Here is a 17,949-nt window from a genome sequence, read left to right on the forward strand (position 1 = left end):
TGAGAGGATAAAGAATTATTATTATTTTCTTTTGATATGACATGCTTCAAGGGTGCCTGACTGGCTCAGTGGGAAGAACACAGAATTTGTGATCTCGAGGTCATGAGTTCAAGCCACATAGAGATTGACTAAATAAATAAATAAATAAATAAATAACTTAAAAAATATGGAACACTTCACAAATTTGAATTTCATCCTTGCACCGGGGCTGTGCTAATCTTCTCTGTATTGTTCCACTTTTAGTATATGTGCTGCCAAAGCAAGCACGATGATGATTTATTATTTTTTTAATTTCTTTTAATGTTTTTCTGTTTTTAAGAAAGAGACAGACAGAGTGCTAGCAGGGGTGGGGCAGAGAGAGAGGGAAACGCAGAGTCCAAAGCAGCCTCTGGGCTCTGTGCCGAACCCAACACGAGACCTGACTCGAGAGCTGTGAGATCATGACCTGAGCTGAGGGTGGACACCTAACTGACTGAGCCACCCAGGTGCTCGATAATGAATTTTTAATAAAGCTTAGTCACTTTGAGAGTATGTCCTTTCTATTTTGTAGGTGTTAAAAATTCATTTATTTAACAAATACTTATTGAGCACTTGTTACGTTATATTAAGTTCTGATGAATGCTGGAGAATATGATGGTAACACATGTTGGTGATAACAATGGAAAGTCAAAAACAAAGTCCTTACTGCCGGAGTCCCGCTCCAGCAGGGTCCAGGGGTCCCTGAAGGATGGACGGTGTTGGCGATGGAGGGACGAGAGAGGGGCGAGATTCTTTCTGGTCACCAGCCAGGCCTCTCCACACTGTCTGAGATTCAACTTTATTTTATGATTTTGTGTTTAGGGGACAGCACAGAAGTGGCATTCTGAGGATAAATCCTTTTTTCAGTAAAAACTTTCCAGAACATGATATACAAAAGATGGGGAACAGCCCCAGAGGTTGCATTAGCATAGTAAAGGCACAAGTTAGTTCTTTGTGAGCAGGGGTCAACAAATCGCTTAATGGGAGGTATTAAGAAAAACAGGTCTTTCAGGAACACAGTGTTGCTCCCATAACCACAAAAGAAGAAGTTCATTTAGTAAGTTCCTTCACAAGTGCAATCAGCATATCCAGGCCAGAATGAGTCACTCCTAATACCAGTTAACAAGGTGACTTGGAGGTCGGTACTCAAGCAGAAACAATTGGGTGGGAGTGGATATCAGTCACCATCTGATGGTAAGAGTCCGTGCAACTTACCTTAACCTCATAAGGAGTTCTTACTCAACCTATGAGTTCAGAAAACGGCTCCCAACACCTTACTAACCAAAATGAAAAGTTGGATAATCTGGGCACCTGGGTGGCTTAGTGGTTAAGCATCAGACTTCAGCTCCAGTCATGATCTCGTGGTTAGTGAGTTTGAACACTGCATTGCGCTCTCAGCTGACAGTGTGGAATCCTCTTCAGATCCCCTGTCTCCCCCACTCTCTGCTCTTTCCCTGCTCTCCCTCTTTCTCTCTCTCTCAAAAATAAACATTAAAAAAATGAAAAGTTGGATAATCTATGATCTTCCAATTAAAAAAAATACCTAATTATTATTTGCAAAAAAATGGAAACATGACTGTCATACAAATATAAAACTAAACATGTGTCAGGGCACTTTGGTGGCTCAGTCAGGTAAGCGTCCAACTTCAGCTCAGGTCTTGATATCACAGTGTGTGAGTCTGAGCCCTGTGTTGGACTCTGTGCTGACAGCTCAGAGCCTAGAGCCTGCTTTGGATTCTGTGTCTCCCTCTCTCTCTGCCCCTGCCCCACTCATACTCTGTCTCTGTCTCTGTCTCTCTCTCAAAAATAAACATTAAAATTAAAACAAAATAAACATGTATCAAATAATTCTATTTATTAATTATGAGGGAACTAGTTAGGTGATAAGTCTGGTTCAAAGAGCATTTGAGGAGCTAGACTGCACAATTTAATAAAGGAACATTAGGAAAAGATTGCTAGTATTGATATAAAGCTGGTTAATGTCATACAAAATAAACCAAATAAACATATTTGGACTTACCTTTTTTTTTTGATAGAATTATTTGCACCTCTAACGGACAAAAAACTACAAGTTGTAATTTTACAATGTCTGGGACTTTGAGTAATAGTGAGTTGAACACAATACAGTCTTTAGTTGCATTTTTTCTCAGGTGGCCCTGTACCTGAGATGGCATTGAAAGAACACACTATCTACTATTTTTTTGCTTCCCCCCCAGATACAAGTTTTAAATAATTTTTATTAGCACCTGTTGTGAAACCAAAAATCGGGGGAACCAGTGCCCTATAATACGGTGCTGGAAACAAAGTTAGTGTTGGGTAATGTTGGTTGATTGCTTTAAATTTGAAAAAAGTATATTGTTATGTACCTCTAATTTTATCATTAGCTTACAGTTTTTTTCTTTGTTACTAGCTTGTATTTTTTTCAATAGATTGTTGGGATATAATCCACATATCATAACATTTGCTCTTTAAAGCATACAGCTCGGTGGCTCCTTAGAATATTCACAGAATTTTGCAACAATCGCCACTATCTAATTTTAGAACATCTTCTTCATTCCAGAAAGTTAGCCCTTAGCTGACAGCGGTCACTCCCCCATTTCCTGCTCCTCCCAGACAATGGCAACTACTAACCTACTTTCTGTCACTATGGATTTATCTATCCCCGACATTTCATATAAATGAAATCATATTACATGTGGCCTTTGTGACTGGCTTCTTTCACTCAGCAGGTTTTCGTGGTTCTTCTGTGTTGTAACATGTATCACTCATTCTTTTCAAGTTTATTTAATTATTTTGAGAGCAAGGGAGATGTGGAAGGTGCAAAGAGAGAGGGAGAGAGAGAGAGAATGCCAAGTAGGCTCCGTGCCTTCAGTGCAGAGCCTGACCCAGGGCTCAAACTCATGAACCATGAGATCATGACCTGAGCTGAAATCAAGAGTCAGAGGCTTAACCAACTGAGCCACCTAGGCACCCCTCATTCATTCTTTTTATTGATAAATAATATCTATTGTATGGATGTATCATATTTTGTTTATCCAGTCATCACTTGTTGTACATTTGCATTGCTTCACTTTATGGCTCTTATGAATAATGTCACTATGGTTATTCATGTGCAAGTTTTTATGTGGACATACGTTTCACTTCTCTTGAGTATATGCATTGGAGTAAAAATTCTGTGTTTAACTTTTTGAGGAACTGCCAGACTATTTTTCAAAGTGACTGCATTGTTTTACATTTCTACCAGCAATACATGGGAGTTCCAATTTGTCCACATCTTTGTCAACACTTATTATTGTCTGGTTTGTTTTTTTTTTAGTACAGCCATCTCAGTGTGATGGAGTGGTATCTCATTGTGATTTTGATTTGTATTTACCTAATGACTAATGATGTTGAGCATCTTTTAATGTGCTTATTAGCCATTTTTATATTTTCTCTAAAATTTTTTTAAAAAATATTTATTTATTTTTGAGAGAGTCAGAGACAGAGCATGAGTTGGGGAGTGACAGAGAGAGAGAGAGGGAGACATAGAATCCAAAACAGGCTCCAGGCCTAAGTGTCCATCAACAGATNAAGCATGAACAGAGAGAGGAGGAGACAGAGAATCTGAAATAGGCTCTAGGCTCTGAGTTGGCTGTCAGCACAGAGCCCAAAGTGGGGCCCGAACCCACCAACTGTGAGATCATGACCTGAGCCGAAATCAGACGCTCAACCGACTGAGCCACACAAGCACCCCAAAACTTTTCATTTTTAATAGAGAGAGACTCAGGATGAGCAAGGGAGGGACACAGAGAGAGGGAGACACAGAACGCAAAGCAGGCTCTAGGCTCTGATGCAGGGCCTGAACCCATGAACTGTGAGATCATGACCTGAGCTGAAGTCAGATGCTTAACCAACTGAGACACCCAGGTGCCTCCATTTTTATATTTTCCTTGGAGATATATCTGTTTAAACCCTTTGCCCATTTTTAAAATGGGTGGTTGTCTTTTATTCAATTGTAGAATTTTTTTTGTATATTCTAGATACAAGTCCCTTATGAAATATATGATTTTAAAAATCTGGGGACACCTGGGTGGCTCAGTCAGTTGAATGTCCAACTCTTGATTTTGGGCCAGGTTGTGGGATCAAGCTCCATGTTGGGCTCAGCGGGGAACATAGAGCCTGCTTGGGATTCTTTCTCTCCCTCTGTTCCTCTCCCCTGTTTACACACATGCTCTCTCTCTTTATCAAGAAAAAAAAAAAAAAAGAAAAGAAAAGAAAAATACTTTTTCCCATTTATTCTGTGAATTGTCTTGTATTTTTTATATATTTTAAGTATCAGGTTTTATTTAAAAGTGCATTTTGATTAATTTATGATCCAGGTAAGCTGTTAAGATATCAGTATACTCTCTGGGGCACCTGGGTGGCTCAGTCTGTTAAGTGTCCGACTACTGGTTTCAGCACAGGTCATGATCTCATGGTTTTGTGAGTTCAAGCCCCATGTCGGGCTCTGCTCTGGCAGCACAGAGCCTGCTTGGGATTCTCTCTCTCCCTTTGTTATGCTCTTCCCTGTCTCTGTCTGTCTCAAAATAAACAAACTTAAAAAATTTATAAGTTATCACTATATTCTCTGGAATAATAACTTTATAAATATTTAAAACAAAAAAATTTTAACAACCTTCACTGTTACTGTTTTGCAATACACATATCACCTTGTGAATACACACATACACACACAAACCTTATGGAAGATAATTCTGCACATAAAATACAGAATATATATATATATTTCTTCATTCTTAAGAAGTATTTTGTTCTCCACATTGGCAAGTATAGAATAGAATACTTCCCCAAACATAATTATGTTAGGAGTAAAACTTAAGAGTTATATACAGTTTCTGCACAAATATGTTTTAAGGAAATAGATCTCTGTTTTGTTGTTCATCAACAAAATTGTCATGAGTGTAGATAATTATTTATAGCTTTCAAGTTTTAGTTAAGTGAGCATTTTCAAAACTTTTTTTAAAATAAGGTATTCATGGCTGTTTTCATTGTATTCTGTGGATTATCTTTTAATTTTTTTTTTTTGATGGTATGTTTTGAAGCACAAATGTTTTAAATTCTGATGATGTCTCATTTACTTATTTTTTCTTTTGTTGCTTGTGCTTTTGGAAGATATGAAATCTCTAAAAGATTTTCATTTAGTATGTCTTTATAAAAATCTTTCCTCCATATTTTCTTGGATAAGGACAGCCCAGGAAGGCCCCTTTTTGTGTATGATATTGCTGTTCACAGCTTTGGTTGACAGACCTAGTACAAATTTGGGAACAATGTTGCTGTATGCTGCCTATAGGACAGTAGCTCTTAACTTTGCCTATCTTAGATAGTTATGCTGTGCATATTTTATTTGTGTGCATATTTATCTGTCCCTAATATCTTGGAATTTTTCTGAGAAATGGAGCAATAATGCAGCATCAACTTATTAAAATACATTTTAAACCTCAGGAGCACCTGGGAGGCTCAGTCAGTTGAGCATCAGACTTCAGCTCAGGTCATGATCTCACGATTTGTGAATTCAAGCCCTGCACCAGGCTTACTGCTGTCAGCTCAGAGCCCGCTTCAGATCCTCTGTCCCTGCTTTCTCTCTGCCCCTGCCCTGCTTGTATTCACTCTCTCAAAAATGAATAAACATTAAAAAATACACTTTAAGCCTTAAAAAAAGGAAGCTGGGATTGTGTTGAATCTTTAGATTGATTTAGGAAGAATTGCTGTCTTAACAATATTAATTCTTTCAATATGTGAGCAAGGAGTATTTTTACTTTTATTTGGTCTTCTTTAATTTCTTGTAATTTTTGGTCTACAAACATTTCATTTCTTTATTAAACTTACTCTTCCAAGTATTTTATATTTCTTTTTTTTTTTATTTTTTTAATGTTTTATTTATTTCTGAGAGAGAGAGAGAGACAGCATGAGCAGGGGAGGGTCAGAGAGAGAGGGAGACACAGAATCTGAAATAGGCTCCAGGCTCTGAGCTGTCAGCACAGAGCCCGATGCGGGCTCAAACCCACAAACCACAAGATCATGACCTGAGCCGAAGTCGAAAGCTCAACTGACTGAGCCACCCAGGCACCCCCCAAGTATTTTATATTTCTTGATACTATTGCACATGAGATTCTTTCCCTTACTTTCAATTTGGGTTGTTTATCATTAGTTTACAGAAATACAATTAATTTTTTATATAGATCTTGTATCCTGCACTCTTGCTGAACTCATTTATTAGCTTTAATAGTTCTAAAATAAAGTCCTTAGTGAGGCACCTGGCTAGCTCAGTTGATGGAGCATATGACTCTTGATGTCAGGGTTGTAAGTTCCAGCTTCATGTTGGGTGTAGAGATTACTTTAAGAAATTTAAAAAATAAATGAATTCCTTAGAATTTTCTATATACAAGATCATGTAAGCTGTAAATAGAGATAGTTTTATGTTTTTTTTCCCAATATAAGTGTCTTTATTTTTCTCACCTAATTAGCGGCCTAGATATTGACATTAGGGTGTTGTAGTTTAATATTTTTATTGTCCAGTTCACACAAATTGACTTCTGCCCCTCAGAGAGGACACAAAGTGGAAAGAGAAATAGGCTGTGAACAACTGGTTGTAGTACAAGCTAGAATGAAGAAATTCTTAGGCAAAGGATAGTAGTATCCTCTGAAAGAATAGGGCACAGAGCAATTAATTTTGTCATTTGGAAAACATATAAGGCTTTATTAAGGAGGTGACCAGAAGTGCAAGTTTGATTTTGTTGGGCTTTGAGTTGGAATGGGAAAAGGAAAAGATAAGTATTCTTTCTCTTTCTTTCTTTGTTAATACACTTTTATTATCCAATACTGGGAGATTATATGTAACATATATGTAAGCTATGAAGAAAATGAACACCCATGATCCCTTCCCCCTTCTTTAAAATTAAAAGATTATCAATACTCTTGCTTCCCTCTATGTAATCCTTCCCTATTTTAAAAAGGTTTTTTTAATGTTTTATTTATTTCTGAGAGAGAGAGAGAGAGAGGGGCAGTGTGAGCAGGGGAGGGTCAGGAGAGAGGGAAGTGTAATCTTTATACTACTGAGGTTTCATCTATAAAATCTATGCATGTGTGGCAGTCAAAAGAGTGATTCATTATTGTTTATACTTTCACCCTTAGGATTATATCCCTACTGTCTCCATCCTGTGCAATCCAGGAATGAGAGCTCGTCATTGGACTCAGATATCAGAAATTGTAGGCTATGACTTGACTCCAGATTCTGGAACTACACTGAGAAAAATTTTGAAATTAAACCTTACACCATACTTGGAAAAATTTGAAGTAATAAGTGCAGGTGCAAGTAAGGTAAATATGAAGATCAACTGAAACACTTTATTTGATGAGTTTGTTAATAAAAATAATCACAGGGGCGCCTGGGTGGCTCAGTCGGTTAAGCATCTGACTTCAGCTCAGGCCATGATCTCAGTTTGTGGGTTCAAGCCCCACATCAGGCTCTGTGCTGATGGCTCAGCCTGTTTCAGATTCTGTGTCTCCCTCTCTGCCCCTTCCCCGCTCATTCTCTGTCTCTCAAAACTGAATAAATGCTAAAAATTAAAAAAAAAAATAAAAGAAAAATAAAAATAATCACAGTTTTTGTTGGGTATCCAGTGTGTGGTACTGGATAGCAGTGGGAGGAGATGGGGGAACCTGATTGAAAACCACTCATTCCCCCCCCCAACAAGGTATGTGCTTCTAAATTACTTCTTTGTTTTGCATCTGAATAGAAATGGCTCCTTTGACCTCTTCATGTGTGTGTTGGTATGTGATGTGTCTGTATTCTAACAGAATAAGTAAGGTCCTCTGGGCTCTTGAAATATACATAAGTATTTCAGAAAGGCCACTTCAGAGAAGGTCCAGCAGCTATTTTATTCTAGTGTCTATTTTAATACTGGCAGCGGTAGTTTTCATAGCAAGTGAATTTTTTTTAAACTACACTATTATTCTCAAGAATTTTTAAATTGTTTAAGAAATCTTTCTAAACCTAAAGACAGTTACAGTGTCACCACAGATTATGTTAAGAGAGTTGCTGTGTAATGCACTCATCACTGGATTCACCAGGGAAAAGGCAGTACAGTAAATAAGGCCTTTCTTCACCATCCCATTCTTTCTTCTTTTCTCCCTTTTAGGAATTTTCACTAGAGAAAGCCATGCATACAATGATCAGAACCTGGGATGATATTGCTTTTCATATAAGTCCATATCGTGATACTGGAGTCTCTATTCTTTCTTCAGTAGATGAGATTCAGACTCTCCTTGATGATCAAATTATAAAAACTCAGACAATGAGAGGCTCACCTTTCATCAAACCATTTGAAAAAGAGATTAAGGTATGTCAAATATGATGGTTTCTGGTTATTTATAAAAACTATAATCTTGGAGTGCCCAGGTGGCTCGGTCAGTTAAGCGTCCAACTGGATCTCAGCTCCGGTCTTGATTTCAAGGTTGTGAGTTCAAGACCCATGTTGGGCTCTGTACTGGGTATGGAGGTTACTTAAAAAAAAAAAAAGAGAAAACAAAAACAGGGATCTTATTACAAATATATTACTGTGGAAATAAGTCAGTTTTTTTATTGCTTTGGTGAAATACAGGAACAGATATTTAAAAATTAATTTGGAATCATATAGAACATATCTTGAGACATTAATCATTTTGAAAAGAGAAAATTATGTTTTATTATAAAAAAACCTCCCCACTGACAGTGATAGACTTAGAAGGAAAACAGTCCTATTGATTCTAACTTTAGACAGCCTAGACCCTGTTTTATGCTATATTCTTGTAACTTGCACTGAAGTCCTATATACCATACTCCAGTTATATTTATAAACAACCAGCTTGAGGGTCTTTTAGAATAATTAATGAATTATTGTCCATTTGATATCAACACAAACACGATAAGTAAGATTATTTCATAATCTTATAGTTGATACAGGTAAATACAGAAAGCAAACAAATTATATTAATAGCTTCCTAAGTAGTATCAAAATTCTAACTGGGGGCTATAGAAAATGGGAGAAAAGACAAAACAACAAATGGATGCTTCCCTGATATTTACAGATTTCTAACTTTGTGCCGGATACTGCTCCAGGGGCTTTACATTTCTTATACCATCTAACCCCCGTAACAGACATTCAAGATCAGCATTGTCATTATCTGTACTCAGAGATAAGGAAACCAGGGCAGAGCAAGATAGGTAATTTACCTATATTCACCTAGCTAATAAAGGACAGAACTGGGATTCAAACCAAGGTAGTCTGGTTTTAATTTGAACGTAAATAGTGCTAGCATAGAAGACCTTGGCTCTCAATATTTGGAGAAGACAGATTGCTGCTCTTCCAAAAGGACATAATGCTACACATTTTCCCATGAATCAGGCTGGTCTACCTCTTTTTTGCAGACATTACAAGGGAGAATTTACAAGACAAAATTAAAAGCTCTTTGAGAGCTTTTAAAACTAAAAATATGAGACCTAGTCCCGAGACATAGGATCTTAAGCCACATCTTTATGAACCAAAGATATTGTATCATGATCTTCAGTTAGTGAAATATTTTGTCAATTCTAGGAGAACTGTGAGAATAAGGAGACTTGTTTGCTTGTTGCTCTCCCCCAGTCCCCAAGTTGTGTTGTCGTAGAGCAGGGTTTCTTAACCTGGTACGGATGACATTTGGAGCTCAGTAATTCTTTGTCATGGGGGCTATCCTGCACATGGTAAGAAGATTAGCAGCATCCCTGCCCTCTACCCACAAGATATTAGTAGAACCCTCACTTCATCAGTTGTGACAAATGAAAATGTCTCTAGACATTGTCAAATGTCCCTTGGGGTGGAGGGTGAAATAGCCACTAGGTTGATGACCACTGGTATAGAGCAGAGTATTACTGGATGCTTTTCAGGTTTGGGATGATTCTCTAGAGATTAGGAGTTTGGTCTAAGTAACTACAGTCATTTGCGATGCTGAGTTTCAATGATTTAGGAAAACTTTGGACTTCCTAGAGTTTTTCTAAGTCCATGTGATACCCATAAGTGACCTTGAGCTGTTTGGCACTGGTTTAAAAATAACAGTGGGTTTTAAATAAGTATTCTTTGCTGTAATTTGTGACTTTCCTTTAATAACTGGAATTTAGTACAGTATGCTTTTCATTAAGGCCTGGGAGGACCGTTTGATTCGAATACAAGAAACGATTGACGAATGGTTAAAAGTACAAGCTCAGTGGCTGTACTTGGAGCCCATTTTTTGTTCTGAGGATATCATGCAACAGATGCCAGAAGAAGGGCGTCAATTTCAGACAGTAGACAGACACTGGAGAGATATCATGAAGTTTTGTACAAAAGATCCCAAGGTGAAATGTTTGTTTTCTCTCTTACAAATAATAAGGACCTTTAATTTTGGCTATTAAAGAAAGCATTTGTTTTTGGTTTTTTTTTTCTGATTACAAAAATAAAACCTGCTGCTTGTATACAAACTGCAAAGTTCAGAAAAATATAAGAAAGCACAAAGCATTAAAATAATTTTACTTTTCAATTCATATAATGCACTACTTATAACTCTAACAGTGGAGCTGCCTCTCAAATGTACATTTAATTCACTTGACTGTGGCACGTACTCACTGCTTTTCTTCTCTTGTAAAATGAACTATAAAATAAGATAGAAAGAGAAAGGAGGGACAAGGAGAGAGAGAGACAAAGGATGAGTATAGGTGATTCACCTGACATTCTACCCAATGACTCCATATGCTTGGGAGTGATAGGAATAAAGAATCTGCAGTTCTGGGATGCCTGGGTGGCTCGATTGGTTGAATGTCCAACTTTTTTTTTTTTTAATGTTTACTCATTTTTGAGAGAGAGTGAGCAGGAGAGGGGCAGGGGGAAAGAGGATCTGAAATGGGCTCTGAGCTGAGAGTAGTGAGCCTGATGCGGGGCTCAAACTCACAAACTGTGTGATGATGACCTGAGCCAAAGTTGGAAGCTTAACCGATTGAGCTATGCAGGTGTCCCAAATGTCCAAATCTTGATTTCACCTCAGGTCGAGATCCCAGGATCATGGGATTGAGCCCCATGTCAGTTTCTGTGCTGACCACGGAGATTGCTTAAGATTCTCTGTCCCTGTCTCTCTCTCTGTCTCTCTCTCTCTCCTCCCCCTTCTCTGCTCATGCACTCTCTCTCTCTAAAATAGTCTTTTTTTAATAATAAAAGAAAAGAATATGCAGTTCTCTCAGTTGACCTCACTTGCTGTGTGTCTCTCCTAGTAACTATAGCACCTTGTTGTGTGTGATTCTCATGTTCAAAGACAGACTATGTATTTTTCATGCACACACGATGCATAGGCCACAGATGAACATCCACGTTTTTATCTGGCATTCAACTTAAGAAATAACTGTTTGTTTCAATACTGGGTGAAAATTAGCCATGCTGGACTTCTGGAGAGTCAACAGTACACTGAAATTTATGAGTTTTGAGGATTTTGCCTCACATGTTGACCTTAGAACCTTTGTGAAACATGATTTCTTGTAGACTAGAAGTCAGTAAATTTTTTTCTGCAGTGGGCCAGATGGTAAATATTTTAGACTTTGTGAGACAGACAGTCTTTTTTGCAACTACTCAACTCTGCCATTGTAGTAGGGAGAAAGCAGCCAGAGGCAATATGTAACTGGATGGATGTGTCAACTGTTATCCACAGTGACATTTTCATGTGCCATGAAATATGATTTTCCTCTTAATTCTTTCAACCTTTTTTTAAAAAACTTTTAAATGTTGATTAATTTTTGAGAGAGGGAGAGAGAGAGAGAGAGCAGGTGAAGGACAAAGAGAGAGAGAAAGAGAGAGAGAGAGAGAGAGAGAGTGAGACACAGAATCCAAAGCAGACTCCAGGCTCTGAGCTATCAGCCCAGAACCTGATGTGGGGCTTGAACTCAAGCCGTGAGATCATGATCTGAGCTGAAGTCGGAAGCTTAACCTACTAAGCCACCCAGGTGTCCCAATTCTCTCAATCTTTTAAATTAAAATTTTTTTAAACATTTATTTATTTTTGAGAGACAGAGAGACAGAGCATAAGCAGGGGAGGGGCAGATAGAGGGAGACACAGAATCCAAATCTGACATGGTGCTCAAACTCACGGACTGTGAGATCATGACCCGATCTGAAGTCGACTGCTTCACCTACTGAGCCACCCAGGTGCCCCAATCTTTTAACAGTATAAAAATAAATGTTACCTCACAGGTCATACAAAAACTGGCAGTGTAGTAACATCAAGTTTTGTGCCTTAACTGTATACAATCTTTATTTGTCAGTTATATCTTATAAAGCTGAATTAAAAAAAAAGAAAGACGCTGGCAACAGGTTGGTTTTAGCCCATGGGATACAGTTTGCCAACTCATACTGTGGATTGTTAAGTTTATAGTTGATGGTTGTAAATGTAATAATTAAACCACACACCAATCTGATAGACGTTTCCCACATCATTCAGAACAATACAGGAGAAATGAAAATGTGTATGAGAGTCATAACTTCTCATTTGTAACTTGCATCCTTGGATAAGAATATTTATGATTTATTGAATTATAGTAGTTTTACATTACATAAAAATTTTACAATTTTTCATAAGCTTTTGACATTTCAACATTTTTGACATATACTATAAATTAATGCATACATCTTATAATTAATTATATCTGCTATATAAGTGCTAACTTGAACAAATGTGTATCTTTTAGGTTCTTGCTGCTACTTCTTTAACAGGTTTATTGGAAAAATTGCAGAACTGCAATGAACTTTTGGAGAAAATTATGAAAGGGCTCAATGCATATCTTGAAAAAAAACGGCTTTTCTTCCCTCGGTATGATGGATAACTAATTATTCTGTAATTAAAATGATTTTCCAATATGTGATGAATTATAACCAAAGCATTTGTTTTTGCATGTTTTTCTCTAGTTTTTTCTTCTTATCTAATGACGAAATGTTAGAAATTTTGTCAGAAACCAAAGATCCACTAAGAGTTCAGCCTCATTTAAAAAAATGCTTTGAGGGCATTGCTAAACTGGAATTCCTTCCCAATTTGGACATTAAGGCCATGTATAGCTCTGAAGGGGAGCGAGTGGAACTGATCGCACTTATTTCCACGTCTGCAGCGCGAGGGGCTGTGGAAAAGTGGCTCATTCAAGTGGAAGATTTAATGCTCCGGAGTATTCATGATGTGATCGCTGCAGCCAGGCTGGTGTGTTTCCTGAGATTTAATGTACACCGTATATTCTGAAAACGCTCTCTTTTTAGGAGGTTTTGAATGTGTGCTGGTAAATTAACACTTGCAGTTCTTACTATTTAAAACCGTTATTTTTTATTCTTTATTTGTTTCTAACATTATTATTAAGATAATAATATTAGTGAGAATTGATAACAGTATGTAATTAAGGACTACAAAAGACAAAAGGTGTTATGAGAAAGAATAAGCAAGGTATATATAATTTAGAATAGGAAGAGGGGGATGCTTTGAGTGATAGGTTCTTAGAGGAAGTGAAATTGAAAGTGAGACCCAAAGTAGGAATTAATCAGGTAAAGAGCAAATAGGAGAACATCCAGTAGCCTGTTATAGCCACGGGGATCAGAGAAAACCTCAGACGGGGGTGTTAAATGCATGGTCTACTACTGTTTACACCTAAACAATTACTTAGAAACTTGAAATGAGATGAACAAACATTCAAAGAGGGTATTTAATATATGAAAGAAATGTAACACCTAAGTACTACATGTAACTTACTTATGCTAATCCAATTAACCTAATCTTGAATAATAAAATTCAGTATATTTCTGTCGTTAGGACCACAAAGGAACAGGTATGTCGTTAAAAAAACAAAAGACATTTTAAAAGGCATTGCAGCTTTATAATCCAGCAACTCACTTTGTATGAGTGAGATATGCATTTTCCTTCACCCTATGACACTCATCTTACTGCAGTGGATATTCTATTCAGCTTCAGTGTTCCCGCAGATAAATCTTGACTTTTTCTCTCCTTTTTTCCATTTATGCTCCCAAACATATTAAAACACATAGGGGGGAAAAAATCAACATTATCTGTGAAAGTATTTCCTTTATTAACATAGAAATTTATTTTCTATGTATTTGGCAATGGCTCATACAGTCTTTGAAACTTACTTTCTTTGAAACGTATTGTTTTTATTTCTAAATATTTCTAATTTGGGGCCTTTGGGTGATTTGGTCAGTTAAGCTTCTGACTTCGGCTCAGGTCATGATCTCAGGGTTTGTGGGTTCGAGCCCTACGAAGGCTGTGCTGGCAGCTCAAACTCGTGAACCACAAGTTCATGACCTGAGCCAAAGTCCACGCTCGACCTACTGAGACACCCAGGCACCCCCCAAAAATAAATATTTCTAATAAAACATATTTAAGTAATAATATATTTCTATCCTTATGTTTAACATCATTTTGCCTAAGATGGTGTTATTGTATTAAAAATATAGTTTCCGGGGCGTCTGGGTGGCTCAATTGGTTAGGCAGCTGACTTTGGCTCTGGTTATAATATTTAAAAAAAATTTTTTTTGATGTTTTATTTATTTCTGAGAGAGAGAGAGAGACAGACAGACAGACAGCATAAGCAGGGGAGGGTCAGAGAAAGAGGGAGACACAAAATCTGAAGTAGCCTCCAGGGTCTGAGCTAGCTGTCAGCACAGAGCCTAACACAGGGCTCAAACCCACGAACCATGAGATCTTGACCTGAGCTGAAGTCAGATGCTTAACCAACTGAGCCACCCAGGCACCCCAGCTCTGGTCATGAGACAACCACTTGCCAGTTCAAGCCCCAGACAGGGCTCTGTGCTGACAGCTCAGAGCCTGGAGCCTACCTCAGATTCTGTGTCTCCCCCTATCTTTCTGCCCCTCCCCTGCGTGCACTCTGTCTCTCTCTCTCTCTCTCTCAAAATAATATACATTTAAAAGAATTTTAAAAATATAGTTTCCATTAGTGTCAACTTCAAATTTTGTTCTGCAGTTGTTTTTTTTTCAGTTTTTAGTTTGAATCTACTATTATCACATGAAGTAGGTTATATTTTTAAAAAGGTTAAACTCTGCCCCACTCCAAATCCATTTAAATGCATTTTGAACATAAAAGTATTAAGTGAGAAACGAGAGCATGCTTTGAACTCAAAAGCACGGATTGTTAAATTATGTATAATTCAACAAATATATAATTGTTCAAAATATATACTCTGGTCATGTAAGTTTTTAGAAAAACTATGGATAAATCATACAGAGGTTCTAACTACTAATCGAGTTTTCCACTAGATTGTATAGTCTCCTTTTAAATTAAATCTGGCATCAATATGTATAATCTATTAGACTTATTTTTTGTGGATTAATAAAACCCTGATATTTCACTATAACAGGAGTAGTATGTATTCTATGTAGAAAAATTGACAACTCCTCATAGCAAAGCAACATAAAAATCATAGAGACATCAATTTCCAGAAGAATCAACAATAAATTCTTCCAGAGACAACTGATTGTTAACATGCCTGTTCATCTTTCCATTCTTTTATGAATAAACAAATAATTAAAAAACATAACTTATACAATTTTTCTTTTAGTATCTAAAACTTTTCATGACTATGGGATATTTAAACATATGAAATGTATCAAATATTGCAGACATTTAGCTTCCCTCCCCCCTCCCCCATCCATAGTCTTTTAAAGTTAGAAATGCATTTTAATTATTCAGGCTTATCCAGAATCTGCAAGAAGAGACTGGGTTCGAGAGTGGCCTGGACAAGTTGTCCTTTGTGTTTCTCAAATGTTCTGGACTTCGGAGACACAAGAAGTTATAAGTGGTGGGACAGAGGTAAAGCCCTTTTTTTCTTTTTAACATAACATTCTTTTTTACTGCTATGTTTCTTAGTTAACTTATCTATTCTTTGTAAAGGCAGTCTCCCCACCAGTTTGTACAGGTAGCATTAAAATTATACAATTCTTGGGGCACCTGGGTGGCTCAGTCGCTTAAGCACTGACTTCGGCTCAGGTCATGATCTCACATTTCGTGCGTTTGAGCCCCGTGTTGGGCTCTGTGCTGACAGCCAGCTCAGAGCCTGGAGCCTGTTTCAGATTCTGTATCTCCCTCTCTCTCTGACCCTCCCCTGCTCTCTCTCTCTCTCAGAAATAAATAAAAAATTTTAAAAAATTATACAATTCTTTGGAGTGCCTGAGTGGCAGTCAGTGAAGCATCCAACTCTTGCCAGCTCAGGTCATGATCTCATGGTTTTTGAGTTCAAGCCCCACACCAGGCTCTATGCTGACAACGTAGAACCTGCTTGGGATTCTATCTCTCCCTCTCTCTCTCTCTCTGCTGCTCCCCTGCTTGTGCACTCTCTCTTTCTCTATCTCAAAATAAATAAACATTAAAAATATAAAATTATATATACAATTCTTTGACAACTTGTTCTTAGTGTTTTATGAAGCTTAAACAAATTCACTCTGTTCTGTAATTCATTTCTCTATTGAAATATATTTATGAAGTCAAAATTGTTTTGTAAACTGGTATATAAAATACATGTTTTGGTTACTATATGCCATTAGTTTAATTGTTTTTTTTATTTTGTAGGAATTAAAGAACTACTATAAGGAACTTCAGAGTCAACTGAATGATATTGTGGCACTGGTAAGGGGAAAACTATCAAAGCAGACCAGGATTACTCTGGGGGCTTTGGTCACAATTGATGTCCATGCTAGGGACGTGGTCATGGACATGATTGATATGGGTATGTGACTCTTTTCTTTAATATTAAAGATAAAATATTAATAGCTTATAGAAACAAAGATTTTTTATTTTTATTTATTTATTTTTTAAATAGTTTATTGTCAAGTTGGTTTCCATATAACACCCAGTGCTCATCCCCACAAGTGCCCTCCTCAATGCCCATCACCCCCCTTCCCCTCCCCTCCACCGCCGTCAGCCCTCAGTTTGCTCTCAGCATTCAAGAGTCTCTCATGGTTTGCCTCCCTCCCTCTCCCCAACTATTTTTCCCCTTTTCTCCCTCATGGTCCTCTGTTAGCTTGCTCCTAATCCTCCTATATGTGCAAACATATAGTATCTGTCCTTCTCTGCCNGAAACAAAGATTTATACTATATGTCTTTCCCTCTCCCCACAGGATTTTTTATATATGATCTTTTCTATAAACTGGAAAACAAATTATTTTAATGTTTGCTATTATGAAAAATGATAGAATACCTATTTTTCAAATATTTTTACATTTCAGGATGGTCTCTTTTACTTTATTCTTTCTAGGTGTCTCACAGGATACAGATTTCCAGTGGCTTGCTCAGCTTCGATATTATTGGGAATATGACAATGCTCGAGTTCGTATCGTTAATTGCAATGTAAAATACGCTTATGAATATCTTGGTAACTCGCCTCGACTTGTCATTACTCCTCTAACTGACAGGTGTTACAGAACATTGGTATGCATTTAAGTTATTTTAGTTCATACATTAAAGATTACTTTTTGGTGTGGTGTCATGTTCTCTTGTCCAAATTTGACATGGCTGTCCTCATTTTATTCTCCTATCTGCAATAGTTGAATAAGCTCTCCCTTCCCAGTCCCAATCCCCTTTATGTGAAAGCATAGCAATGAGTGTTTATTTCTGGGTGCTTTTGTAGAATACAAGAGTGTTTGGATTCTAATGTTTGAAAATCATGAGTCTTTCCCATTCGGGATAATTAGAAAAAGAAGGTATTAGAGATTTAAAGAGAAAATTGGAGCTTCAGGAGACAGATTTGGTTGTTGCAGCGGAGCCCTGGGTCACATGACCGGAAGATGAGTAAACTCCATCTGGGCCTTGGAACTCCAAGTTAGTTCTGTCTTTTTCTTTTTTTATGTTTTTGAGAG

At 37.3% G+C, this 17,949-nt stretch overlaps 1 protein-coding gene and 1 non-coding gene across 2 annotated transcripts in view; one reads left to right on the forward strand and one right to left on the reverse strand.

Moving 5' to 3' along the window:
* DNAH12 (dynein axonemal heavy chain 12) overlaps window positions 1-17,949 on the forward strand; it is a 206,622-nt gene that overhangs the window by 40,863 nt on the left and 147,810 nt on the right. The window contains exons 17-24 of the mRNA XM_077776718.1: window positions 7,189-7,374; window positions 8,196-8,396; window positions 10,211-10,405; window positions 12,776-12,897; window positions 12,993-13,275; window positions 15,788-15,907; window positions 16,664-16,820; window positions 17,349-17,521. Of these exons, the coding sequence (XP_077632844.1) occupies window positions 7,189-7,374; window positions 8,196-8,396; window positions 10,211-10,405; window positions 12,776-12,897; window positions 12,993-13,275; window positions 15,788-15,907; window positions 16,664-16,820; window positions 17,349-17,521 (1,437 nt within the window). The remainder of the gene's footprint in view (window positions 1-7,188; window positions 7,375-8,195; window positions 8,397-10,210; window positions 10,406-12,775; window positions 12,898-12,992; window positions 13,276-15,787; window positions 15,908-16,663; window positions 16,821-17,348; window positions 17,522-17,949) is intronic.
* LOC144242019 (U6 spliceosomal RNA) lies at window positions 161-267 on the reverse strand. Its single transcript, XR_013338273.1, has one exon. It is a non-coding gene; the product is annotated as a U6 spliceosomal RNA (small nuclear RNA).

This window comes from Crocuta crocuta, unplaced genomic scaffold, assembly GCF_008692635.1.
Source record: "Crocuta crocuta isolate KB4526 unplaced genomic scaffold, BGI_CrCroc_1.0 scaffold87, whole genome shotgun sequence".
Taxonomy (NCBI): Eukaryota; Metazoa; Chordata; class Mammalia; order Carnivora; family Hyaenidae; genus Crocuta; species Crocuta crocuta.